General features: G+C 40.0%; 1 protein-coding gene across 1 annotated transcript in view; it reads right to left on the bottom strand.

Moving 5' to 3' along the window:
* The window catches only part of LOC146145715 (uncharacterized), a 71,447-nt gene that overhangs the window by 11,499 nt on the left and 32,358 nt on the right, over positions 1-27,590 (bottom strand). Inside the window, exons 4-14 of the mRNA XM_083389672.1 lie at positions 16,415-16,492; positions 14,166-14,273; positions 13,365-13,741; positions 12,486-12,832; positions 11,986-12,061; positions 11,088-11,322; positions 9,235-9,357; positions 5,557-5,656; positions 4,865-4,931; positions 3,961-4,247; positions 214-294 (exon numbers count right to left, since the gene is read on the bottom strand). Of these exons, the coding sequence (XP_083245798.1) occupies positions 214-294; positions 3,961-4,247; positions 4,865-4,931; positions 5,557-5,656; positions 9,235-9,357; positions 11,088-11,322; positions 11,986-12,061; positions 12,486-12,832; positions 13,365-13,741; positions 14,166-14,273; positions 16,415-16,492 (1,879 nt within the window). The remainder of the gene's footprint in view (positions 1-213; positions 295-3,960; positions 4,248-4,864; positions 4,932-5,556; positions 5,657-9,234; positions 9,358-11,087; positions 11,323-11,985; positions 12,062-12,485; positions 12,833-13,364; positions 13,742-14,165; positions 14,274-16,414; positions 16,493-27,590) is intronic.

Genomic DNA, 27,590 nt, shown 5'->3' with positions numbered 1-27,590 from the left:
ACGTTTTTTAGTAATATCGATATCGCATTAATTATTTAAATACACAAAAAGTAGGCTTTTCATGTTTTAAATTGTTTGTTTAAAGAAATTTAAACCGTTCAAACGGCTCAAATCTGAAAGGCATGGGCCGCCACACCAACCCTTTCTCTTTAAAGTGTGTAATTGCAGTACGCTGAAGAGTTAAGCGCATTTCCAAGAAAGCAATGTACTTACGGTGGGAGACACCGGTCCGATTTCCGTCTCTTTAGCGTCCACCAGCACTGACATGTCCATGCTATTTCTCCTCTCGCGAAGCTGCGTACAAAAAGATGTCGTGAACCCAGGTCGTATGGTGCGTAAATATTAATTGATTGAAACAATTGCTAGCTTAGCGAGCTGTCTATTCTTTATAGTAAATATAGGTTAAAAACTTTCGCTAAACAGCAATGGCTTAAACCAGAAATGAAACACCAGTCAGCAGGCGATAACGCATCGATTAAACGAGGCAACGTGGCTAGCGCACTACACAACGGTTAGAATGTGATAGAACGTCGATTTCAAGTGATATGCGCGCGCCACTATTAGGTCTAATTTTAGAGGCAATATAGCAACGCGGGAATGATATTCTTGCTCTAAAGAGTGTCTTGGATGTACAACCACCTACGTTCTATACGTGTATGTTGATAAGGGTCATAGGAAAAATACCGACCCTTAAGGCGTTTTCGATAAGATGCCTTTCGGATAGTAATGGGAGAATAAGCATATCTCCGAATATATCCATTACACTGCAACGCGGCGTCGTGATTTTAGATAACGTCACGTCAAACGTAAGAGTCGGGAAAGCCAGACGACACGAACAGAGAAACCTCAATGTTGGTGCGTCGTGTTGCAACTATTTCGCCGTCCTATTTCGAGACAAGCGTTTGGACTGAGCACGTAGATTGTGCAGTGAGCACGATTTACCAAAATCCTATAAAGAATCTACATATAGATTCCCTTACTTAGCCGTGTTTAAGGCTTACATACGTGCCCCTTGAATGTCCCGAAACTTGTCTTCAAACGGGACATGACTAAGTTTGCCAGTTGTAGACTTGATTTAACGTCTGACTTTTGACGTGTTAATGCCAACTCTAATGAACAAGACCAACCTTAACTGAATAGCATATGGCCAACACTAATGTGCAGCAAAACCCTTCACTAAATAGCACATGACTAATATGTGAGGTGTATACAGTAAAAATAGTGGTGTAGATCACATAGCGAAACGCAAAGGGTTTCAAAAAGTTTTAATATAGAGGCGTTGACAGGCTGAAAAGAATCCCTAGCTTAGCACCGGGCCCAGCAATGCGAACATTAAAAAAAAGATGAGAAAAAGTTGTATTCCGATGACGGTTTTGTCTGGCGATTTCTGGTGCACACTGCACCGGCGGCGATAAACATTTTGCAGCAAGTGCAAAGAGGCCATGGAGTTTAAGTGTTGCGGTGATACCGATATCTCGAGCCAGAAACCGCAGACTCTGGGAGAAACGTTTGGCAAGCGATGATGACCCGCAACATACAGCAAAGTTGCTCAATAAGAGGCGAGCCCAAGTATCCTGGTTAAATTTAAAACCTGCCGTTGTGCTTTTTAACACGCCTTTGTCAAATGCTAGCTACTAGAACAACTGTATGTAAGCCAAGTTATGTAATATTGCATAGAAACGGGTAAATTAAAATGGGTGAACGGGTGGATTTATAGTTGAGAAGAAAACTCGTCAAAGATGAATTCAACAAGCCTTTCCTCGTAAACTTTAAATATATATAAAATACGCCAAAAATGATGCTTTAAATCAACGTTTACCGATTTGATTGGGAGGTGTTAAGCTAACATAATTTGTAGGAATTTGTAACTTTAGGATTCGAGAAAAATTCGTAATGTCTGTGTTTTCCCAATCTGCACGCCGAAGAGTTTTACATAAAAGAGCACCAAAAAAGGTACAAATTCCATACGGCAAAGTCGCGTTTCTCAAATGAAAAATTTCCCATCTTATCAAAATGCCAGCGGAATCGGTTTTCGCCCAAGTCTGTCACCACAGGCACGACAGGGAAGCCACCAGATTCTTGCAAACGCAAGCTGTCTTACAAGAAAGCGACGATTTTATCATTTTGTCTTGCAGTTTATTTTTGGCCACTGTGTATTTTACAGAATATAGTTATTGTCCGTGTTTTTATAAGCGCATTTAGCTTTCATTTTCTTTTAAATTTTTGGAGATTAATACATTGGTATAGCACAAAACTCAAATACCTAAGCGCCATCACATTTCCCCCGCTACGCGCTTATAGACAAACCGCTTCCACACCGGCCGGAATAAAAATAGATCAAAACCGTTCCAAAGAGCCCGTAATTGTATTGCGGGAAACACATAAACGAGAAAGTTAAACGGCGGTGTTAATTTACGTCTCGTCCTTAAACCTGTCGCCTAGGAAAGGTCAGCACTTTAACGTGGAAGTCTGCAAGCTAAAAGTCGCTTTATTTTCCCTTCAACCTATCGAGAAACGCATCTTGTGGCCACGTTTTTTGGCCATTTTATAGGAAACCCTTTACAACTTGTAAGCGGGTTAACAAAAAGCCACCGGCTTAGTTAAAAACGACCACTGCACAGGCCTAAAGCGAATTTTCCACCCACACAGAGTTAAATATAGGAGTCATGTATATAGTCGATGAAGTCGTTTACAGAGGAAGGATACCGCTGTCTGGCGCGATTTTTGCCGCCATTCATAAAAACTTAAATGGTAAAATTGTTGCAGTTTAATGTCACGCCATCGCTGACTAAGCATTAAAATAGACCACGCATATTTAAAATAAATTAGGCGAATTAGGACAGAATACACAATAAATCCGGTTCAGTAAACTATCCAGTAGGTAATGCTTGTTTTCAAACATAGTGGTGTACAACTAATAGCAGGCAACATTCATTTGCTTTAAAATTGATAAAAAAAAATATGGTAAGTTATCTTAAAACCAATATAGTTCGGAAAAATAATCTACTTCAAACGACTCACTGAATAAGTACGAATACGCGAACAGATTCCGCTTTACCTTATTGCGTCCCTTCAAAATCCTTCTATTCTCAATTTTTATCAAATTCCTGAATTTAAATCTGACATATATTCTCTCAGTAGGCTGTCTCCCTGACTCTACAACTACACTTTAAAAACGACAAGTAATCGTCCGAGCCGGCGTCGTGCAGACGATGCCTGCCAGTGTATATTCCCGATGGACCAATCCGCAATTAATTGCACTCCGGCGATTGTCTTAGCGCTTCCAAGTTACGCCCAGACCCCAACTGCGGCTTATATAAGGGAAGGGACCCGCATTGGTTTGCGGAGCGGATTAAGAGGCCTGGGAGTAATCTGCGAAACAGCTGGAAGTAAATGCATGGCGCGTTGGTTCGTAGGGTTACTGTTGAAAGTCTATAGCGTTGTTGCGTGCCTTGTAAAGACCAAGTGTGAGTTTTAAAGCTAGTTCGTGTGAATTTTTCGACAATCGCCATCGTCTATTATATAATTGTGTCTATGTGCTATTTTTAGTTGTTTGGCTGTTTACATGTCCCTTCAAAGACTAACGTTTTCTATTTCATTACCTGCTGGCAACGTAGAAAGTAATCCCATGAAATATCGAATGTACCACAAAAATGTGTTGTGGTCGTGAAATACGACTTTATAACTATTGTTTATCCCCGATGACCAAGACAACTTATGTACGCTTTTATAAAAAAAAAAAATCCATCAAATTATCATAAAGTAAAACGCAGACAAAGGGGTTTGAAGTATTGCAAAAGCACAAACACTTCGCTCACATGTCATAGCGTAGCCTTAGGAAAACCCCAAAAAAATCGACATCCAAAAAATATCGATTAAGTCCAAAAATTTCTCAACGCAATACAAAAACTAACTTCATTGTTATTTCCCCCAAAACATTGAAAAGGCGCAAAATCTCACCTCGTACGGCTTCTCTGGTCTCGGGGGCGCTTCCGTTGGATAAGACAGCGCCTCCTGGTGGTGGTGGTTCGGGTTCAACAGGGACAATGGCGCCCTCCGGCGGTTGGCAGAGGAAGATCTGCTCCTGTTCTTCCTATCCTCATCTTCTTGTTGGGCGTCTCTGCGCTGCTTCCAGGGCGACTCGTCCACCTGTGACGTCACTTTGGAGTGGGAGGAGTGAGAAGAGTGAGAGGAGTGAGAGGAAGGAGCGCGGATGGGAGAGTCGCTTGTTCTCTTGTGCTGACCTGCTGTTGACATTAGAATGAAATTGTTAGAGTTCGTGTGTTTTATTTTTGCGCGATTAACACTTGTTCATAATTATACTGTTTTGTAAAATCGTCGCATAAGTTTGTTTTAAATTTGTGGACCTACTTCAATTTACTTCGCACTGAAAACGAACTTATAGGCTTTAGGGACCAGTTTACAAAGCCAAGACCGCGGGCATCACTAGTTACAGTTATTTGATATGCAAAAATAAATTAATAAACCTGAAACGCTTTGTTGTGTAATCAGCAAAAACCAGACAACAAAAGTAATGTTATTAGCCAATTTGCAAGGTATTCCCTATTCCTATACAGTATACAGTTTATCCGACAGCATTGTTCAGGTAGTTTGCATGTTGCTCAAAGGGACACATGAGACAAATATAAACATATTGTTTAAGCATGAGCTTATTAGTTGCAGTTAACCAAGAAAAAATATTAAAACCCATGTATTAACAATAAAAATAGAGTTCATTGTATTAACGTTTAAGAAAAACTTCTATTCTATCTTACAATTATTAGGATACACAAAAGCTAGCTATACATTCGTTTGGGCTTTGATATTTCTATTCTAAAGATTGATATGACGGGCTTTGGGTCACCTGTCATATGTCGTGGGGATGGCGTGTTTCGGTCCTCTTCCGAAGACAAGTGACTTGCCGAGTCGTGCTGCAACAAGAGAGTGCTATTTATAATTCATGGATCGCGGTTCGGACAAGGATTTGAGCGTAAAGGTGGCTGATATTACTCAGTATCCGACATAAGTACACTGCGATTGGTTATTATAACAAATCGGGGCAAATCATCAGGTCAAATCTTTTAAACCCAGTCAAGCTGTTTAGCAAAATACAGGCATGTTGCTGTTCTTCTTGGCTATGATAGAAACACGTGTTCAACTCTTAGATATAAATTAATTTCTCCCCAAATTTTGATGATGCAAGCATAAATTCTTAAACGACAACTTGAGAAAACCAGTCCTGGGAAAATTGGCTTTAAATGCAATAAAAATTGTTTTGTTTGCAAAATTTGTCCGTTGAAGGGTAAGAGCTTGAGATAAAAAAAAGATGGCGTATTGCAGCACTCATCTGAACAATTAATAAAGCTTTTCTTTGTTTTTAAGGTTGTGCAAAACCAATTTGAAAAAAATTACAACTATTGGTTACACTTAAAATAAACTTGGAACTCTTGATACGCTAAAATGGTCGTATACTAAATCGAAACCACCTTCCATACTAAATCGAAAACCACCAAGTTTGTATGACGTAATGAGCTATGACGTAACAATAACACCTACCGTGTAACTGCTGGCGGTGTCGTGACTGGGGCCAGTTGGGACGCTGCTCAAACTTGACGCGATGCTCAGGCCAGACTCACAAGAACCCATGCTGCCAGATCTGTAACGGTAAACGTATCGTGTCAGTTGGTACCATCGGGATAGTATCGTGACACTTGACATGATTGGTTGTCGGGATAGCGTGCAGTATACCACAAAACGCAAGAAAGTGATGCCACCAACAACAGAAAATACTAATCACGGGCTTTTTGACAACGTTAACCAATTTGTAGTGGTGTAATAATAATGGCTTAAACACAGTGTAAGTATTTGTTGAAAAATCCCTGTGTTGTGTAGACAAAATGTTAAATGAACGATTCTTTCCAATGCTTTGCAGCTTTATTACTTTTTGGGCTGATTTTAAAGTTAATCATGAATTCCAATTTATAATCGCTCTATATATAGGCTGAAATCATGTCTTTGGCAGATACAGAAATCAATTTTTTTAAATTTTCAGAGCGCAGTTCGATTCATTTCCAGCGCTCAAATCAATAGGGACATATGCGCCGTACGAAACTCACATGCTATTTTCTGTCAGTGCCGAGCAAATTCAAATGCGCAGCGACGCGAAAACATGATAGCGTCGGGAGTAAATGGCGAAAATTCAAGTCCCGTCGGATGAACGGCGAACGCGCGGCTTTTACACAAATTAGGCCACTTCAGACGGGGGGCCTAATCGCCCAGGGCCTGTCGCTTGTTTTATTCGCGGGCGTTCGTACGAGGCGACGTTGACACGTTGGCCCTAATGGCGAATTTGGCAGCGAGGGACGAAAATCGGGCGTCTACCAGATTGGCCACGAGCAGACGTGGCTGCTGCTGTACTGAACAGTATTCAGGGCTGTGGCTTTGTTTTCTTATGTAAAGTAAACGAAAGAGTAGCTTTCCAACCAACACAATTATACAACTACGGAAATGATATATTGAGTTGAGAATTTTCCCGGCATTTTTACTCGCTATTGTCCTTATAGTATTAAGTGATTGATTTAAATCAATTCTTCGCAACTTGTTTGTTCAATTATATAATTAGAGCGACGTTATTTTTGTCCAACAAAACTCGTCTAAATAGAAGATTTATTAAAATATTTTCATTCGGTCCTGGTTTTAAGTTGCAAATTTGTGCAAATAGTCTGCTTTGTAACTTAATCCTATTATACAATAACGGCACTTAAAAATTAAGCACCAAAATTAGTATAAAGTAAAGAACTTCCCATAACTCAATCATTCTGGTCAGTAGGGATTTACGTGACAATGTTTACAATGTATTGCTAATGACACAAGAGTACCTCAACATGTCGAAGTGCGATTAAACGACGTATTCAGTTGTAATTTAAATGTTCTCAAGAGTCAAAGCATGCCAACCGGCTTAAACGTCAACAAGATTTTTATTGAATTGACATTTAAAGGTTGGAGAAAATTATAGATCCGGATTGAAATAGAAATTGATTGCGCGTCTAAACTAAGGGAAACATTTCTAGTCTGCCTTCCAATTATTCGGTCTGCTGTGTAAATTCCGAGGCCGACTTTGACCCATTTCTGCCGCCGGTGTAACTTAATCCTAGACGCAAACAACTTTTTGCAGCTTCAAGAAAAAATACCGCAGGCAAGTGTTTAGGTCAGTTTCAAGGGGCCATTCAAAATTAGGCATCACGCTTTTTGCCAACCTTACTTTAGCATTTTCTTGATATTCGTATATTAGTCAGGGGTTCTTCAACTTTTTTTACCGCGGACCCCTACTTTTTTGCTTTGCGTTGACCACGGTAGGCGAGAAATTAAAAAAATTGAGTCATAAATTGGGGTCATAATACAAATAGTCTTCAAAAATCTGCCGGTCTAGGTCACAAAAATGTTAAAGTGTAATGGAGTCTCAATTTAGTACAAAACCGTTTTAATTTTAATTGAAGTTATTTTAAAAAATGACTACTCTACATATTTGCATTACTATTTCCATTAGGCCTTCATGGACCCCTAAAACTCGTTCACGGACCCCCAAGGGGTCCATGGACCACAGTTTAGGATGGGGTCCAAAATATGGTTTAAAAACGCTAAGGGAAGCTGGTAGCTGGCGATAAGATCTCAAAATTCGCTTGCCGCCATCATTTCCGAAACTGGTGGTGTGGGCTTATGTTAGGCGTGAAGAAAATCTCTTTGAACGTGTGTGATATTAAACGCGCTGATTGCAGTGAGGCATGGAAATGAGGTTCGCGAACGAAGATGTGAGGCTTACGAAAGAAGATTTTAATGAGGCTTGCGAAGGAAGATCTTTGGCGCTTTCAATATGATCTGGCATCAGAATTGTGAGATGCGTTATCTGAATTAAGTTGTCAAGATGTGTAGATGCGCTAATCTACAAGATAGAATCCAACATGTTGAGTTCATTAGCGAATTGCGCCCGCAGCCAGATTAAATTCGAAATATCAAAATGAAATAAAAATGACCATGTGTAAATAGAGTAAGTTTTTGTGTTACCAGCGCTCTCCACAAAACCAAGACCAAAAATGCTTTGAAATTTGCTTTCTGGGCTAGTCATAAACAACCCAGTTAACATATAAGTTTATATGGCCCAGTTTGAACCGCTTCACATAAACAAAACCCAAAACATATAGAAACTCAGAATGATAACAATTGCGTCCCACCTTTTATAAGTTATGCTTTGATTTACTGCCCAGTCACATAACTGAAGATGATACAAGCTCGTAGCGAAATGTTTAAATCAAGATGCTGTCGATCTACTCGACCTTTTTGGCTTTGCAATTTATTATCAAGCTACATTACAGATCCGTGCATAGTGCACCAAAAAAAACAAAGTTCTTAGAAATCTGCCTAGCACTGAACAACAGAGAACAACAGGGGCCAGACACGAGCAATCTTTCGTCAAACACAACCCAAGGTTTAAGGCCAAGCGGCAAACGAAAACCTTCATGTTTGCGAACCACAAAGCAAAAACGCGTTCGCTCGAAATTTCATCCGAGCCATTTCTCCGTCGTTTTCAGTTCAAGCGTGAAAGTGTCTGGCTCCCGATGAAGCGCCGCTCACGCGTCAAAACCGCCATGGACGGGAATCGAACCGTGAACCCGCAGCACGCGGCGCATGTCAACTGTAAACAGTCGCCGGGTAACAACAGCAGTCGAGTCGGCGCCTAATTTTTCGCCACGATTTTCGTTTTTCTTGGCAGTTTACTATCTAGTGGGGTTACGCTGCTGCACTAATATACTGTACTTTGGTTTGGTTTAGTTTGAACACGGTGCTGTCGACATTTCATGACAAAGTAGTCCGGTTTAATGAATTAAAATTATATAATTTTGTTTTTCAAAACTAAATCGAATAATTATGCAAATTAGTCCTTTTAAACTAGTTTCATTTTGGTAAAGCAAGTGGTACCGACAACCATACAATACCAAACTTAACTACAAAACAAAAATATTGTACAACTGCGTTTAAAATTGTTCAAGTTTAGGCAAAAAAGATGTCAAAAATATTTTAAAAAAATGAAAAAAAAAAAATTTTTAAGTCAAAAAAGGGTAACTAAGTGCGGAACAGATGTTGTAAATTCAAAAAGTGGTTCTATAAAATCACACTAAACGTGGTGTGATTTAAAAAAAATTCTGCATAGATAAAATGCCAAAAAAAACTTGAACGCACCTCTCGTTGTAGTTCGACCTCGCTTGTTGGGCGCCTTTTAACCGCATGAGGGCGTCGCGTGGTCCCAGAGCATCCCGGACGTTTTGCAAATCGAGAAATCGCGGCTCGGCTCCGTCCATCGAACTATAATAGGTAAAAGTCGACATGGTTTGCTGTGTTAAGTGCTTATACTTAAGTGACAGGTGTTAAACAGACAGTAAAATGCAATGAAGCCGCGAAACGCTATAGATTTAAAAAGCAATTATACTTAGGAGCATAATCTTTGGAGGTTGTACTAATACGTATAGTAAGAATATCACAGCCCGCATAGAAGTACTTATAATTACATATCTATGTTGAAAATGAATAAAGATATATTCGAAACGTTCAAAATGATACCTTCTTCTGTATGGGCTTTTTTTACCTTTAGCGACAGTTATATAAATTATTAGCAGTTCGTTTACTTACATTAACGGCCCTATAGATATACAGCCTTTGAATAGACATTACTCACATCTTGGGATAACGCGTTTAACTTATTTTAGTGTTTATTGCAACGCTTACAGCGCAACGACCAACTATTAAAACCATCGGGAGCAATGCATGGCTTGCGTGGCGTCATTAGGCCAGGCCTGGCTACTTAAATTCTCCATTAAATCCTCTCTAGCGTTCCTATAACGACGGTGAGAAATTTACCAGGCGCTGACTCCAACCAGGAGTGCTAAAGGCACCAGCGTCTAAGTGCAAGGAAAACGAAAGGCGCCAGGCAAGTTATTAAGTCGTTTTACTTGGCCATTCGAAGTGCACTTGTTTTCACTTTAAAACCCTCTGTAAAAGGCCGTTATGGAACCTTTTTATCAGTTTGCAAGCAGAGTTGAAGAACCTGTCGCCCTATAACTGCAATAATAGTAAACGGGAGTAGGCTTAGACGTAGTAAGAATATCAAAGCCCATACAGAAGTAGGTAGCATTTTGAAATGCTCAAAATGAATAAAAGAAATATTCAAAATGTTCACAATGCTACCTACTTCTGTATGGGCTTTGATATTCTTACTACGTCTTAATAAAACCTGCAACCAATATGCTGTATGTTAAGTAGTCCTGTATATTGTCCAATTACTGGGTTAGAAAAACGCCGAAATAGAATGGAGACGCCAGTTCCGAATTTCCGGACAATTTTGATTGCGCGTCGACGGCGCAAAGCAAACACGCACTTGGCGTTGTTTGTGTTGTCTAGTGTTTTGCGTGATTGCGATCACGGTGGCGGCTTACCCACCTAAGAGGTGTTGTTTTGTCTGAAGATATACGGGAATTGCCTAAACTAATGCGCGCGTAAATGGGCAAAGTTGTGTTTTTTTGTTTTAAGATTTGCGACAATGGACTAATACGTGTTGTATAGTATTGCTTTGTATTCACAATTTTCCATTTAAAACCGTTTGTCTGTAGCGTACAAGCGTTTCATATCAAACACGCTGCCGCAGTTTCGACAACATGGACACTTAATGTGTTCAAGGATTTACAAAAAGTTAACTTCACAACGAACTTTCTGCAAAAGGGCGATTGGTGTTCGTTCAGGAAGCTAAATAATGTTTAGACGTACAAAAGACATGTGGATTTACTAATACTTAAAATATAGTAATTCGTTAAAGGAAACAAGCATAATTACCTTAATTTATTATTGCTAGCAGAAACCTATTAGATGCGAAAACTTTTATATTTTTACGTTAAGACGGCAATCAGCAATTTGAAAACGTTAACAGGGACGTTCGATAATATTATACAGAATGCGATTTTTACGAAAAATATTAAATGCACAAACAAATAAAATCACGAACAATATTTCCAACCACGCTAAAAAATCGAGTTTCCGCATACCTTCCCCTTGAATGCTGGTAGATCAACTCAACCGGCTCCGAACGCTGACGTAGGTGGCTGACGCCGCCCGATGACGTAACGCTGACGTCATCGTCGCGGTGGTCGAAATCGCCGGGGTGGTCTTCCAAGTGCTTGTGAACCGCCATGAGTTGCTCGAGACTCGTGCCTTCGCCTTGGGTTGAGAGCTTGGGGTAGGCAGCAGCGCGGTAAGGACTCGCAGCAGCCGACGGGTGGCCTGCGAGTAGTAAAACGCGATTGGTTCCAATTAATAAATTCGTTTTTGGGCTAGATTAGAACAACATTATCATGGTAGGCGGCAAAGATTGGAATAAAATTATCCTTGGCTAGGTATAGCGGAGTAGTATAGACTCGCACTTAAGCAGCGGGGTCTATAGGAAACGCGTAAGTTCGAGTTAAAAGAACGAGTTGAAGAGAAATTCGGTTGACTCCAAACTATAAAATCGAGATTTTTGACTTGTTTAGAACAAGATTATTACGGGGTACGCGGCAGCGCGGTATGGACTCGCCGCAGCCGACGTGGCCTGCGAGTAGTAAAACGAGTAAAAAGTCAGTACGAGTGGGATATGAACAGTTAAATCGTAGATTTGACTTGATTAGAACACGATTATCTTGGGTTAGGTAGCTGATTAGTACAGACTCGCTTTAGAAGCGTGGTCTAACACTAAGGAAACGAGTAAGTGCAAATGATTTGGGGTAGGTCACAAAGCGGTATGGGCTCGCTGCGATTGTCGCGTAGCCTGCAAGTAAGCAAACGAGTAAGTGCGTGTTGATAAAACGATTTGAAAACGCAAAAAGTCGGAGAGAAAGATAAAAACATCGATTGGATCCAACCAATAAAATTGGAATTTTAACTTGATTAGAATAAAATTATGATTACCTTGGGGTGGAAATGCACTTGACGAGGAACTTCGGGGCAGTGGCAATCGACCTTCCTGCTCAACTTGACCGCAATCCTATAGAAAACAAGGCAGGGTGGTGTCAGCAATATAGAATCTAGTGCGAACTTGTTATACAGTAAAAGGTAAGTCCCGTCAAAAAGATAAACAGTTCAATATGGTTTCAATTATAATTGTTTTCATTTTTGGAAATCCAACTTAAAAACAGAGATCGGTTACGTCAGAAACCGGTGTTGTCCTACGTTATACCAATTGAACAAAATGTCTGAATTTAATTAAAATTTAATTCCTTCTGTCCAAGACAAAACGTTTTAAAAATTTTCCTATTTTCTATAATATGAAGCGCTTGTCGCGAATACAAAAAAAAAAAAATACTGTCAACACGTTCGTCGCATCCCTCGAGCATTCAAATCTCCCCTTCAAGAACTCGAAAAATTCTCCCGGGGCATTCAGCACCAAGCAAGCAGTCGCCACTTTTTACCTGCAGAGTGACAAGGGCGCCGCTCCTCAGCTGTTTAACGTGTGCCACGGTCTGCTGGTGCCGGGGTGCCGGGACGGGCCTAGGGCCCTGTGGAACCGCGGCCAGACGGCGCCCGAGCGGCCCGTCGGAGCCAGAGCTGTGGCTGAACTGTTCCTGACTGGTCCTTCTGGCCGGACGGGCCGAACTGGCCAGCTCCAAGTAGAGTTTTTCCTGTTCCAGAGCCAGCTCGACGCCGTAGTCTTGTTGTTGACCTTGAGCGCGCAGAACGTGACCTTCGGTGGCCACGCGCTTCTTAGTGCGCTTGCGCTCATCCGACGAAGTTGGGGTCAGGTTCTTCTTATTGCCTCCTGTATAAATTATGACTAACTTAAAAAAAAATTGCAGGATCGCACGTTTTATTTCGCTCAAGCTGTACTATCAGTTCCTTATTCAAATAGAGTAACTAATTTAATTGGAGGTATTAGTTGCTTAAAGTCAAAGGTCACGCGACAACTGGCGCCTTTGGCAGTATACTTGTTTTTACCTCAGTTAGTGTTGTTACTTTGTGGGGGTAATAGATTACCTTGTTATATAGTACATGGCATTATTGTTCCATTTACACCAACGATGTTATAACAAAATTGTTTTGTTGTATTTAAGTTTTATACAATTTGAATAAGGAACTAAGCTGTCGTCTTTATTAAACACCTTTTGTGTAAGCCGCTTTTTGAGGTATCGCTTTATAGACCACAAGTGTTCTATTTAAGCAATTAAAAATCGCCATAGTTGCTAAAGCTGCTATCGCTACAGAAGAAGAATATATTTTAAGCTGTTGGAGAATGTTAGAGCGATTTAAACACCGTTAAGAACCTGGTAAATACAGAAGTGATTTATTTTTACCTCCGCTCGGTTGTCCGTCGTCATGGTAGCAGCTGTAGGGGTCGGCGTGTACCCCGAACTGCGTCATCAGGTATTCCGGTGCGTTCACATCAGGGGGCACATACCCCACCCCGTACTCGCTATCAAGGGGAAACACCGGGGGCTGGTGGTAGGCCGCGTTTGGGTCGTAGGGAGTTACGCTTGGGGCCCTTGGGTCATAGCAGGGGCCTCTGACGTGGAGGTTGGGTACGACGGCGTCCCCGCCCTCAAAACCCCGGCCCACGGGGTAAGTTAGGGGCTCGGGCGACGCGCTGGCCTTGCGACGTTGGGTGAACCGGTTTGCCCCACCCTGGGTGGCCCCAGCTGTCGCCCCACGACGGTTTCCGATCGAGGAATATCTGGAAGAAGTGACGACAATTGTTTTTTAGTTCTGACAAAGTTTTTTTTGACTAATTTTTTCAGTTCACGTAAGAATTTGAACGGATATGAAAAAAATATGAATATAAAAATAAAAGATTTAACATTATACTGCCGCCAGCTTTCAAATACGTTGATTTGTACTTATCTCAATACTAGAAACGATTGAACGAACCTTAAATAGAAAGGGGCATACAGTAGAAAACAAATATATAATGAAACGTTTCGACAGCCAGCTCCCCTATTTATTCGTTGAATAGTCAAACACGATAAAAAATGTAACCGTTTTAACCGAAATTTATCTTAATAAGATGAATAGTTTACAATGAACGAATACGAAAAATTACAAATTATCATTGTTGTGAAGAAAACGATTGCAACATTTGCCTCATTATTTCTCCGTACCTGCTAAGACTGTTGTAGACCGGTTCTTGGGCCATCTTTGGGATGTAGTTTTGTGCATGGTGCTCAACGTACATCGTGATTAGGCCATCCTCCGCCAAAGCGTGTACGCTGCAGATAAAATAACTCGGTTTTCGTTTAAATACGGAAGCCTACGATTCATTTTTCCTAGCAAACCATCGTACCTTAGCTTGGGTATGTTAGCTGTGCGTAATTACTAATTACATACACCGCTTGCAATTTAAACCCGACGTTTCTATACCTGGTTTGCTGAGACATGTGTTAGATAATACAGCATTTCTGCCGGGAAATATTTGGTAAACGTCAAAATGTGTGTGTGGCCTCGAAACGACTTAAAAGATACCAAAAGTTTTGACAAGTTTTGACATGTATGCCATTAAAGCCAATTCGTGTATTATTAGACACATTTGAACAACTGCAAGAATGTTAATAATAAAACGGAGTTTACACCGCGTGTCTTCGGAAAAGCTAGTAGGCCTACCGAAATAATTAATATTATCCGTGAGTTTTTGAACACAGTGGATGTGCTATTTATACGTGTGATATAATCGATGTTGCAGTTATACTTCGGAAGGACTAGATGAAAATATTTAAATACCATAACCCTATTGGAATACAATGACCCAATTAAAACAATCGTACGGTATATGTTAATCCTTGCTTCAACTTTCCGGTCAATTCCTCGATTGCAAACAAAAAGAGACCCATGCACATTGCACACCTAAAAATGTCTTAATTAAAACGCGATGATAATGCAGAGCAAAGCACGTTAAGGACAATTTCGTCTTATCTCGGGCAAACAGTAGCGACAGTTGTTCAAATACAAAGTCGCAAGCTGCTGTATGCAGTCAACAGGAAGCTAAGCAAACCTGCCACTGCCCCTCATCGAGTTCTAATTGCTTAATTTTGGCCCGGGAACAGCTGAGCACTCGACAGGTGCAAAGGGCTAGTATTATTGGCGGGTCCGCTATAATGGAGTGTATATGAAACACTGCAAATGAACAGGTGCCCATTCCAAGCCTGACGTATTACGGCGAAATGAATCGCGTGAGTTGTGAAATCTTCACGCAATCATTGGGCGAATCGATTGTGGCAAATTAAAATCCATTAGGCCGCCTCAAAACTCCTATGCTGATTATATAGGAATCCAAAAAAATTGATTATCAAAGAGAAACTGGGAAGGTATTAAATAAAAACTGATTGTATATAGAAATCAAAGAAAAACTGAAACATAATTTAGAAATGTATGGGTTTTAGTCAAATCAGTAATAATTCTGAGTGATATAATTTCTTGAAATGGGAATCAATTGAACTGTTATTAAAATCATACATATTTATATAGTTTGATATGTTTGTATTGCTTAACATGCGGTTTGCTACATTATTCGATTTGACGTTGACAGTATTGCTAAAATAAAGTGTGATATACTGGAATGTTGGTATTCCACGCGCCAAGAGGCATTTTTCTAACCTCACTGCATCATAATTTACAAGGTAATGACCACAAAAAACAAGTACGTCAAGGGTGTGGGGATTAACTGAGTCAAACGAACTTTTGTCAACTCTGGAAAATCAAGGGCGAGTTAGGCCGGTTCTGCCACTTTTGGGAAAATAAAAAAATCTGGTACACCACGTCGACATTGACTTGATCAAATCTTGGAAATATGGATATGCGTGATAAACATTGGAATGTAGTATTTCAATGGAAACTTTAGTGTTTATATGACGCTTCTGACACTGATTCAGAATTTAGATTTACGCATGTGCTTTCTCAGCAGAAAGACGATTAAACCTGTGTGGAAAAACTCCTAAAAATAAAGTACAAGTAGAAAGACATTCGGGTTTTTAAATGTCGTAATTTTTTATATAATTTTTCGACAGTTCCTACGCTAAATTGTTAAGTCGAAAAAGCCCGACTTTGTTTACTTGGATTTTCTCTGAAATTTGTTTTCCTACATTTAGACTAAACTGAAACGAATTCCCCATTAGAAATGTGGTTACAAGGGTTCAGTTTTAAAATATTTCGCAAAAAAAGCAATGGCATAAATTAGGCCATTTGAAATAATTCACAACGTAAAAGCCGTGAAATCTTCAATAACATTCATGTAAATATCGATATGAGACATGGGTGGCGATTGTCAGATGGCCTTGGCAGTTATACAGATGCTGTTTACCGATAACTGGGGAACTTCCTGATTTCGGCCTAATTGCACCTCACTACGTTAAATTACCTGTCGAAGCGTTTCTCGCCGACAAAGTGCTTCCCATCCTCGTAGTACAGCTTGAAGTTCTTGACCGCGCCCAGAACTCTGTGAAAATACCGACAAAGTGAACAATACGTTTATATAATGTGTAAATGTTGTATCTCTCTTTATTATTTAACAAACTAATGTATGTTTGTCTTTTTTATGATTGTACAATAATAGCTCCACAGTAATATCCGCCAAAGTGGTAGAATCGGCACTCATCAGATACTAAGATGGTATTGGTGCCAATCTGATACTAAATATTCGGTGCATTTCACCATGATTGGCGATCCAACACAACGTTTTCTATTTTGAAAAAAAATTTCTCAAAAATAACAGTGGAAATTTAGTTTTTTTAAGGATAAAGCAAATTTTGGCTTAACAACCTAGAAAAATTACATATACACTTTGGTTTCACAAATTAGTTATTTTGTCAGTTGTCACCACAATCCAAAAAAATTGGTTATCGAAAAAAAAACAAAGTTCCGGACATCCCTACAATATAATTATGTAAAATTCCCATCAGCACTGGAGAAACTGTCTAATTGGCAATTCCAAATCCGTGATATTATGCATTTAACGTGATTCATCAAAGTGCGTTTATTTTAAAACTATCAGATAAAACTGTTTCTCGAGGACTGAGCTATATCTTTCCAAATTGTGAAAATGCCGCCTTCGCAAAACTGTGAACATCAAGTCATAGCGAAAACAAACTTCGTTTACTGCCAAGGGTATTCGAGTCATGGACGCTATCGGTAAATAAAATCTGACAAACTAGGTAATTCGGCGCTGTTAGAAATCCCCGGCAAATACTCGGCTGCGGTAGAAGATAACCTTTGGCGCAAAACGTCAGCTCTGATCAGATACGGGGGACGTGATTTGAATGGAAAACGCATTGTTGAATGCGCGTTTCTAATCTTCGCATTCGTTAATTGCGAAGATTTTAAGTGTATTTTGGGGTCAATTTGGGTCTGTTTTTTTGTGTGTTTTTTAGTTATTCAGGTAACATGAAACAGGTAATAAATCACTTTCAGTATTTGGTCATTCTACCACACACTAAACAAAAAAAATGTCAGCGCTAAATAAAACTGTTGAATTAAATTTTGTAACGAAAATGTTCCATAAACCACAATAGCCTACTGATTGACATCATAGTTAAGATCGCATTTTTTCATGAAACCTGGTATTTAGTCCAGTAAAGTGGTTCTTTAACTGGGTCCTGGAGTATTTTTAAATGGTCGAGGTTACATATTTTGAATCCATTGATTGACTAATTAACGGTCGAATCACATCCTTAACATTGAATTTAAGTGATAATAAATAAGATGACTGCTTATAAACTGTAATTCTGACAGATTGCATAGAGTAAAATAAATTTATCGTGTTGTATATTTTCTTAATTTTTCATGAGATTCAAAATTGGCCTCGGCTTTTGCTACCAAGCAACAAGATTTCGCCAGGTGAAAAATTTCGAAGCACCACCACTGATCCAGTAGCTGTAGCTAGCGACTTGCAGCACCCCATCGCCATTTGCATCGCGGCGCGACGATTAAATCGAAATCGCCATTGTTCTGTGTCGGAGCGTGTCCGGGCAAGGCAAACACACGCGCTGCTCCATAACAATCGAAAGGCGCACGCGAGCCAGCAGTTTATCGAGTGGAAATACGACGAACAATGGAGGCTTTCTTATTGTTACGTCACAGTGCAAAATGTGCGCCTGTTTACCTTTAAACGTGCCCCACGACCGCCCGCCCGGCCTGCTTGCTAGTGAGTGCTCTGCGGTGAACACGAACGAGGCTGATTTCTCTGACATGTCAATTGCCAACTTGTAGCGCGTATTACGCCACAGACAAGTGGTTTTAAGCTATTTTGGAAAGACAATCACGGTCGTTCTCTGCTGAACTTTAAAACCGGGTACTTTTAAACACACAAAAAAATATATTCTGAAAAAAAAGTCCATAATCCCCGCAAACAATATTTTGGTTGTGTCAAACGAAGTGATCGAAACTACCTTGTTGCGTTTAAAAACGCTACAGACAAATAGTAACTGTTATAAGGAGAAACACTGAAAGAGGATCTAGCTCGAATATCAAACCCTGAAAAGGGTTTTTCCAACCACCCTTGATTCGTAAGTAAGTTCTTGGGAAAAACGCATTTCCAAATAGTAAACCAATGGTCCCATATATACGCTGGTGATTAAACCAAGCCTTTAGAGGTAGTATAAAAATGACAATCGTTTAATCTGCACAGAGTTGAGAGTTTCACTAAAATTGCATTGCAGAGCACTGCAGAAAAGTCGTGTGAAACAACGGTCAGAGACAGCAAAAAAAAAACGACAAATATAGGCTAAGCTGGCAACAGTAAGAAAAAACTAACTGTGTAAAATCCCAACAACCTAAAATTGATTTGATCGAATGCGTGGTGAACTTCGCTGTTAGTCGGTCTTATTTGTTAATTGGCAAAAGAAATAAAACGGATACCAACGCATGGTTCTAACCTAAGGGAATCCTGGCGCTTTTGAAGTGGTAATGTACACTAATACAAGGGGTGGCAAATAGAAAACGCTATAAAATCAAACTGCCGTAGAAGACCGGTCTACTATCGTTGGCGTCATATTCCATGGACGACGCTTAAGCACGATTGGTTACAAACTAGCCACAAGCGTTTCAATGCGGACAATTGCAGAGTGCATGAAGGCTTGCAAGACGCACACCGAGACACAGAGTTGACGTATAATTGCGGGTTGTACTTTCGCTTTTAGTTGGTGTGACGTTGAATCTGAACGCTGGCTGATAACTGGTTGTCATACCCGACGAAAATTGAACTGTGACATTTTTAGTCAGTTTTTATAAGAAGAGCCTACTCCATCTTTATTGTTAAAAATAATTACCAAATATACATTTATTCTGTATGAGATAATTTACAAAGCAAGTTTGTGATAGATTTCATAACATTATACGAAATATGCAAGACGGTCCCAACATAAAATGCTTATAAAGATTCAAAGAAAGAAACGCTTTTAAACAAATATTTTCCATAGAATTCAAACCATCTTCTTTAAGTCACCAAATCGAAACAGCACACTAAAACCAAGTGAAAAATAGATGATACGTTCGCCTATAGCCCAACTTGAAATTACCGCTAATCCTAATTCTAAGTTTGGGGAGTCCCCGTAAAGGGTCGCGGTGTAAATTAGTTCGTTTCTCATCCATCTAAACAACAGCAAAACACGGACAAACCGGCAATTAGCTTGTGGCGTAAACACGAGGCGAAGTGCATTTCGTGTTACGTCACATGCACGACAAATGACGTGTAAGGTCACGTGTGGAATACTGACCAATCGTGAGCTTGCTGCTAATTGCGCAGTCGCAACAGGGGGGGGGGCGTATAATTAGAGGAAAATTTAACAAAAATCACGACGTGCCACAAAAGTACGTGTAAAACTTGTAAAATGAAAACCGTATACGGGGGGTATAATATTGCTTTGAAAAGAAAATGTAAACAGTCTGACAGGCTAGAATATCTTCTGTGTGATAGCTTCCACGGCAATTCGACTTTTATATGTTATAATTGTATTAGCGGTAATTGAAATACAATAGTTATTTTAGTATAAAGAGTGGCAGTAATGACTTAAAATAAGTATAGAACCATTGCATCAGTTGGGCGGTTACGTTAAACACACAATATTGCTATCAATGCGTGTAGGTAGCGGTGGTTTGTGCGTCTGCAAATTTTGGGTATTATCACACATGCATCGGTTGGAATTATTTCGCATTCAATATTCAAAGCGAATTGACAGCTGCTAAATTTTCGTGTTTTTATAAGCCAAACTTTAAGCCGCAAAAAGACCGAATCCGCAAGAAGCGGTGTTGGAACGTTAATAGTAGGTTAGGGCGCCGGCAAGTTAGGTTCACGTTCTCTCCCACCCGCTTATTTCTGTACGAACCGGAATTATCGATTTAAAGCCGGCGTTGGCTTGTAATTGCAGACAGTTTGTGTTACCGCTCCGAAAAGCTCCATGTCGCTTTTGAAGTTGATGGTTCTGTTTATTTTTGTTGCAAAAAACTTTTGTTCAGTTTTCCAGCACATTGGACCATTTTAGATGGTAGAATCTAAATCAGCATGTTAAACTGACTCTAAGTGGTCAATATGTTAGTATTTGCATATTATAAAACAACCTTACGCTTAGCCCGGTATGCAATCCAATTAGAGAAGGTTTACAGAAATCCGTTTGTTTTGAGCAAAAAATACACGTTATGCATCCTACCAATGACATGGACAGATAGGCAAATTTATGAAAAATGTGGCGCCCGAACGCTACTATACCTAATATGTCACCAAATGCCTAGGCGGAAAATCGACATATTCAATCCATGAAAAAAATAAAAAAATTGGGCAAGATTTCAAGTTCAGAGCTTCGCAAACTATAGATCTTGAGCGATTAAACTGCAGTCAGAAAACAAGACAGATATTCAGTCTCGAACGCCAAAAACTTGACCTCAGCCAAGGGTTACATTTGCGTGTCACGAAAATAACATGTGACAGAATGCGGCGGGTCACAAACCAGCCACAGCAAATGCGACAGAGCACACAACGCGCATTACGGACGTCCAAAACACAAGTTCAGGCGACCGCATCTACCGCTATAGTTCGTGCTGGAAGCTTACTTCCGCACATAAACACGGACTCATTGGTCCTAATGCGGATATGTCTGCACACAGCTACACGTACTTGGCCTAATGTAACAAACGCGGGCTGGATGGGACTGGATTAACGGTCGTTTTGTATGCCAAGACCACACGGAGTTCGCGCTGGGCATCTACCCGACTCAAGGTTTAGCGACGGATTAATCCTGTCACTGTATTTGCCCAAACAAAACGCTATAATTGATGACGGCCGTCGACCGCTCAGAGGGACGTCTTTATATCACGTTTATATTTAGATTGTGACGAAGCAGGCACAATTAGCGAAATTCTTAGTCACCAAATGAAGCAACTAAGGCGCTTTCGAACGAAACATTATTAATCATTTATTCTGAAAGACGTTGCGCGTGTAGTTTTTTAAGTTGCACGTTGTGCGTCAAATCGTATGGAAAACACCCAAAATATCGTTCATTTTTCAAATTAGTCACAAATTAGGTTCAATGTACCGCAAATCTGGCTATATTGAGACATAAGCTGTGTTATTTTTAATCGAACGCTGTTGATAGTGATATAACCAGAGTTTTGCCAAGGTGAATAAACGTACGAGAGTTTTCAGCAAAGTTCAACCTATTGGTCCCGATAAAAATCCCCTTCAATAGTTTCACCTAAAATACCTCCGTTTAAGGGTGATTAACCTTGAGTTTCGCGTCATCACCGTTTTGTGGTTACATCAAATATTGAAGTACTGACTTATAAAAAATTCCTGTGAAAGCCGAATTCAAACAAGGGATTAACGGTTTCTTACAGACTATAAATATGAATTTTACCCAAAGCCAAAACAAACTCAAATACAAGGCCGATTTAAATGGCCACTGTAAGAGGGCCATTTTCTAATTTTTACCAAGTTTCAGGTCGTATTTTTATCTTTCGATCAGCAATTATGTTGGCCTCCGTAAAAGTAGCCAACGCCGGCATTTTATTTTGCACGTTAAGTTTAGGCAAAATTGGACAAAACATGGTTAAAAAGGAGCTGGCCGTTTAGAAAAGTGCCATTCATGCCAGCCAATAGTGTGTTGGCTTCTTGTTTGACCAGCTTTGATCGTTCGCCTTCCACAAAGGAAATAATCGGGCCGCTTATTGTCGCTTTTTGGCAGCGCCCCCGTAGGTGGTGAAGGTCAAATATTGGTGTTGAAGGTCAAATATTGGACTTGTGCCCTCGGGCGGGAATGTTTGCAGTACCACCCGTGCTGCGTCTGTCGTTCATGACCTTGGCCTTGCGAAACAGCGAGTGTAGGAAATTTCAGCCACTTCACGAAACGCCTTAAGAATAATGAATAATTCTTTCAAAGACGTTGTTGGTTCGTCAGTCATGATTTATAACGCAGTTATCCAACTTCATTGGACCATATGTCCCACAGTGGACGCTTTAATGGAAAACTAAAAATGTGATCGATAGAAAAGCGACTATTAACTTTTTGTTAATTAAGAGCGTTTTTTTAAGCCTGTTGGTTAAGGGAGATATTAAGAGCTTTTTTACGACTTTATAAAGGCTTAAACAAATCCACTATAAAAATGCATTTCAGTACTTAGAAAAAGTTAAACTTTGTTGAACAATTTACAAAGAAACTTTAAATTTTCAAGAAATTCGTTAAGAGATAATACCTTCTTCCAGAGCTTCCAATAAAGACCTTAGTTGTTACTTCATGTCAGCTAAGAACTGCGGTTTTAATTTTTTGTGAAGTCTGAGGCCAAGTGTTTGACAAGCCGCTGTAACACTCGGTTATCCAAGGTTTTCATACCACGTGTTCTAGTCCAAGATTGACTATAAGCAAGTCACAGACAATACGCTCCATGGATCAAAAGGTAATGATATTCCCTTAAGATGAAAGTAAACGATATCATGAAAGTTGCCGAAAATGATGTAATCGCAGCCGAATCGACGCACAAATCTAGCAGCAGTAGCCGGCTATATCAGCGTTGCATATTGTTACGTCACAGTGCCTTAAACAGTAATATCGCGTGTCGCAATCGACGAGATCCGAGCCGAGATTAGGCCCAAACGTTTGATCGGGTGCCAAAGCACTTAGCGTTGGCAAACCATCGCCTTTTCAACTCGAGTGCTTGTAGGCTTCAATGTAAAGAGTTCTTGTGGGTTTATGCAAGGTTGGACTCGGGACTCGCGGGCGACTTCACAGCATTTTACCGCGACTCAATCAACGAGATTGAAATCAAAAATGAAGGAGGCGTTTTTGGCATGATACAGGATATTTAGCATCAGTTTACACACGCAATTTAAAAGTAATTTGGTTTAGCCTCGATTAAAAATGGACAGGAAAACAAACTGGTGGAGGACTGCTTGGGAAAAAACATGTGAACTGGAAAACAGGTTCTAAATCGCAAGAAATCCTGTTAAAAAAAAACAATCATGACAAGTATTCCATTTGTTTAGAAATTTCCGTATGGCTAACTTCAAATCCACTTTCACCAGCCACGTTCGTAAACCTTATTTGGTAGACTATGGCGTCCATAAAATCCACATAAACCGTGGTTACCAGACCTTGGCATGTGTATATTAGATTTCGTGTGCTGTGGGATGTCAAACGGCGAAGCAATAAACTCCTTTATTGTTTTCAAATGAGAATATTCGCAGGCGCCGGGATATTTCAATATTCCAGCTTCAAATACTTTACAAGTGATACGATTCGCTGATATTTCACAATACTATATCCTCTGGGTTTTACGTCTCGGTAAATCAGCAAAGTTTACAAACAATCAGCATTTTTCGATGGCATAATTTTCATTTCAATCGCTTATCAGACAAGGAGTCAATTGTTTTGTTGCAACGGAGGTATATTGTGGCTTTCAACGCTCATACATGTCAGACAGCGTTGTTACGGTTCAATCGCCATGATAGATGCCAGTTTGCTATTTTCCAAAATTGACGTAAAAACACCCAACAAACAAACTGGGAACATAAACGTCTTGCTTTGTCTCAAACAATAAATATTTGTTCAGTTATGCGCGAATCGCAACATGTTGAAATGAGGTTCTATTTACAAAGTGTCTACAATTCAACCGTATAAAATCTATCCTTTCTAATATAGAGACACATAGGACTTGGACTTTTCAACACCTGATCGTACGGGTTACTCTCGCAAATCTAATATATGTATTGGTAATACTGTGAAGTGACCGGGTTAAAAAGGTCGCACTGCGACGAAATACGTAGGGAAGGACCACAAAGAATGTTAAAAATTTGAATTTCTCAAAAGTGTTTACCGTAAATTTGTTATATCAAGAAACTATGAAAGAAAAGAAAATATACGAGTAAAGAGACCCTACTTATCTTCCAAGAAATTTTACAGCTATTTACTCAGAGTTTGGAAAAAATGTTTGAAGAAGTTTTGAATTTGTGTCCAACATCACAAATAAAAGAAAATTAAAGTAGGAAAATCAAAACAGTCCCCAGCTTAAATAGTGTGTTAGTCAAGCATAAAAACAACTAATGATAAAAAAACAATCGGATTTAAAAACAGCAAAGTATGAAGGCAGCGACGCTTTCGATAACTAATATTGCCCGTTAAATAAACGATATCGCATTCTAGAGGGATCGACAACACAAACAACTTCTGTCAGCGGCGCGTTGGCATAAAATAAAAAAAAATAAAAAAGCAATAGGGTTCCGAGGCACGATCTAAGAGGCCTCGGGGACAATGGGAACGCCAGGAACACTCGGAACCCTCTTGGGCCCTTTCTACGTCAACATCGACGCCCTTGGAGGCCTTACACTTTGTCTGCTGGCTTAATGACTCATTTCTCTGCTTTGTGACGCATCGCTGACGTAACAAGGGCGCTAGAATGCGTGCCGGGCGCGCGCGCCGCCGTTGCCCGGGATTAATCGGTGGTGAAGCGACGGACGCGTTACGCACGAATACGCGCGTAAACGCGGACACGACACGCTTCGACGGAGGAAGGCACACAGTTTATATCGAGGTTGGCGCGAGATTAGAAGAGCCGGAATCCGCTTAAGACCATAATCCCGTGTAATACTTTAAACGTGACTTGCCGCTGCAAATCCCCCTGATATAACCTCTAGGGTCAAGGCCGTCAAAAACGCCAGGGAAGATAAACGGCCAATTTTGTTGTTTTTTTCCTACCGTTATAGGACGCTCTAACGTTTTCGTGGGCGATTAATAAAATACAAAAAGGCTTGTTTTGTCGCTAGTCGTAATATATGAATGATTTTGTTATGAATAAGGTATACGATAAAGTATAAAGCTAAATCAAAGTTTTTGAGAATAACCAAGAACTATTCAAATACAAATTGAACCGTATCTAATACATTATAACTAGTATCCGGCTAAGATCACTTGTCTTGGCTTTTTGAGCGAGGAAATGTAATGGTATTTTAATACACAAAAATGCGTATCAACATGGTTCCCAGCTTTCCAGTATTTAAACATTAAATGCCAACACTTCATTATTCTTTAGAGGCCTGTTAAAAAAATAGGCGACCTGTATCAAACACTTTAGTAAAAGCCTAGATTGGTTGGGCTTTGAAATAAAACGAGCGAAAAAGCACACGTGCGAGACAGACGCGAACCATAAACGGAATAGGGAGAGACCTGGGCGAAAAAATCGTTAAAATCTGGCAACGCGGCGGTTTATTTCGGCCCACTGCAGTATAGACCACACGCACTACCAATAACAGAACACACAAGGCAGGGCGCAGTTCCACCACCAGCCGTTTGATTGTTATAAATGGATGGGACAGATCTATAAACCTTCAAGGCCGCCCTTGAAACAACAACGACGCAGCTGCAGAGACAAGGCACAAAGGGAAAGGTGCCCGAAGACAGACAGACAGGCATACCTTAGCCTGCCATCGCGACAGCCCTGTCAAATCCCGGGTCATTTATAACAGCGACCCGTCTTCATTTAACCGATTCGAGGCTCTGGGGTTATTAATAGCCGATAGGACCTGAGGGCTGTAACCCAATAGTGTAATAGTCGCCGACGCCGCTTAACTTCCAGATCCAGGTTAATTGGAAAGTGCGTGAGCTGGGCTCCGCTGAGGATAGCTCAAGGTGACGTCGGCAACTCCATATAAGGAGGTAGAGGTGAAAAGGCGATATAGGTCGTAAATTAAAGTCTATTGTGTTCCAGCGAATAACAAGAAAGTGATATTGAGACAGAAGCACGCGAGCGCCTAATTATTTTTGCTGAAACAAAATTCTATGAATACCCCTATACATACAATAACATTGATTCTATTTTAAAATACAGAGACAGAAAGCGCTGCAGGCAAACAAATAAATTTGAGAGGCGCAAGTTATATAAATAGAGTAGCACACGTGTTTAACTATTTTAATAAAATCTTCATAAGGTTAATTTTTATAACTTTTTTAAAATAATGTTGGTTCTAGCAACAAATACAGAGGAGAAAAACGTCGAGGCAAAATATTAGGTGTGATTGTCTCTAAAATCAATACTCCACTGTCAGAATAACATCCAACTTCGAAAATGACAACTTGTGGATTGTCATGTTGTTCAGCATTATGGGTGGTACGCAACCTATCAACACGATTAAATCGCAAGGCAATCGTGCCATAACATTGACAAGCAGAGCAATCCGTCTCGAAAGAGTTTAATCAGTATCATTATGGCATATCGCCGGGGTGGCCCGGGTTTTTACCGACTACAAGTAATTGAGGCGTCTGTCAAGTTATCTCGATTAGCAAAGCAAACAGTCGAGGGCCTCTCTGGTTTTCACAAGCAGTGTCGTTGACCGAGCAGATTCAGTCGTGAGCAGGTATTGAGACAAATGGGAGACGGCATTCGGCATTGATATTGGGAGTATGCTGCGGCTTTCTTTTTTTCTTTTAAAGAACTACACTTTTTAAAGAATTATTCCAGTCGCTATACTTCGTATTCTGGCATAAAAGCTTTTAAAACATCAAAAACGACTAGGGCGGCAGCTTATATAGTTTCGGCAGGTTCGCAACACATCCCGAAAGTTATTTTAGCCCAATAGGTATTCTAAACGTACTAAAATATTAAAAATGTTATTTGAATGAAATTTGTCAAAAGGGTTGTCATACGTTATTGGCGATTATAACCAGTGTTTGTAAAGGATTTCACAAAACATAAAGCAACAGTTTATATTATAATTTTCTCCGTTAAATAGTGACCGTCTGTTTAATTATAGTGACCATATGTTCAATTTATTTATACACAGCCCCCTTAGGGTTCAAATATAATCTGCTTTAATTTCAAATGTACTTTTTTGGCGTTTTTATAAAAACAGGTGATTTTTGCTTTTTATTTCAATTTGAGTTCTAAGCAGCCTTTTCCATAAAGAAACTGTTACCATTAAAGTTACAACAGCCTCTTAAGGGGCTCACTCGACGTTCCAGGAATTGGCGGGAGAGTTTGAACGACGCACAAACTTGTACTTGAGCCGGCTGAAGCAACGAAACTGGATAAAAACGTCGACCGGTGCCGCACTCAAAAGGTTG

Source organism: Ascidiella aspersa, chromosome 5, assembly GCF_963924565.1.
Source record: "Ascidiella aspersa chromosome 5, kaAscAspe10.2, whole genome shotgun sequence".
NCBI lineage: Eukaryota > Metazoa > Chordata > Ascidiacea > Phlebobranchia > Ascidiidae > Ascidiella > Ascidiella aspersa.
The sequence above is the reverse complement of the archived record's forward strand: the minus strand, read 5'-3'. Positions and strand labels throughout refer to the sequence as shown.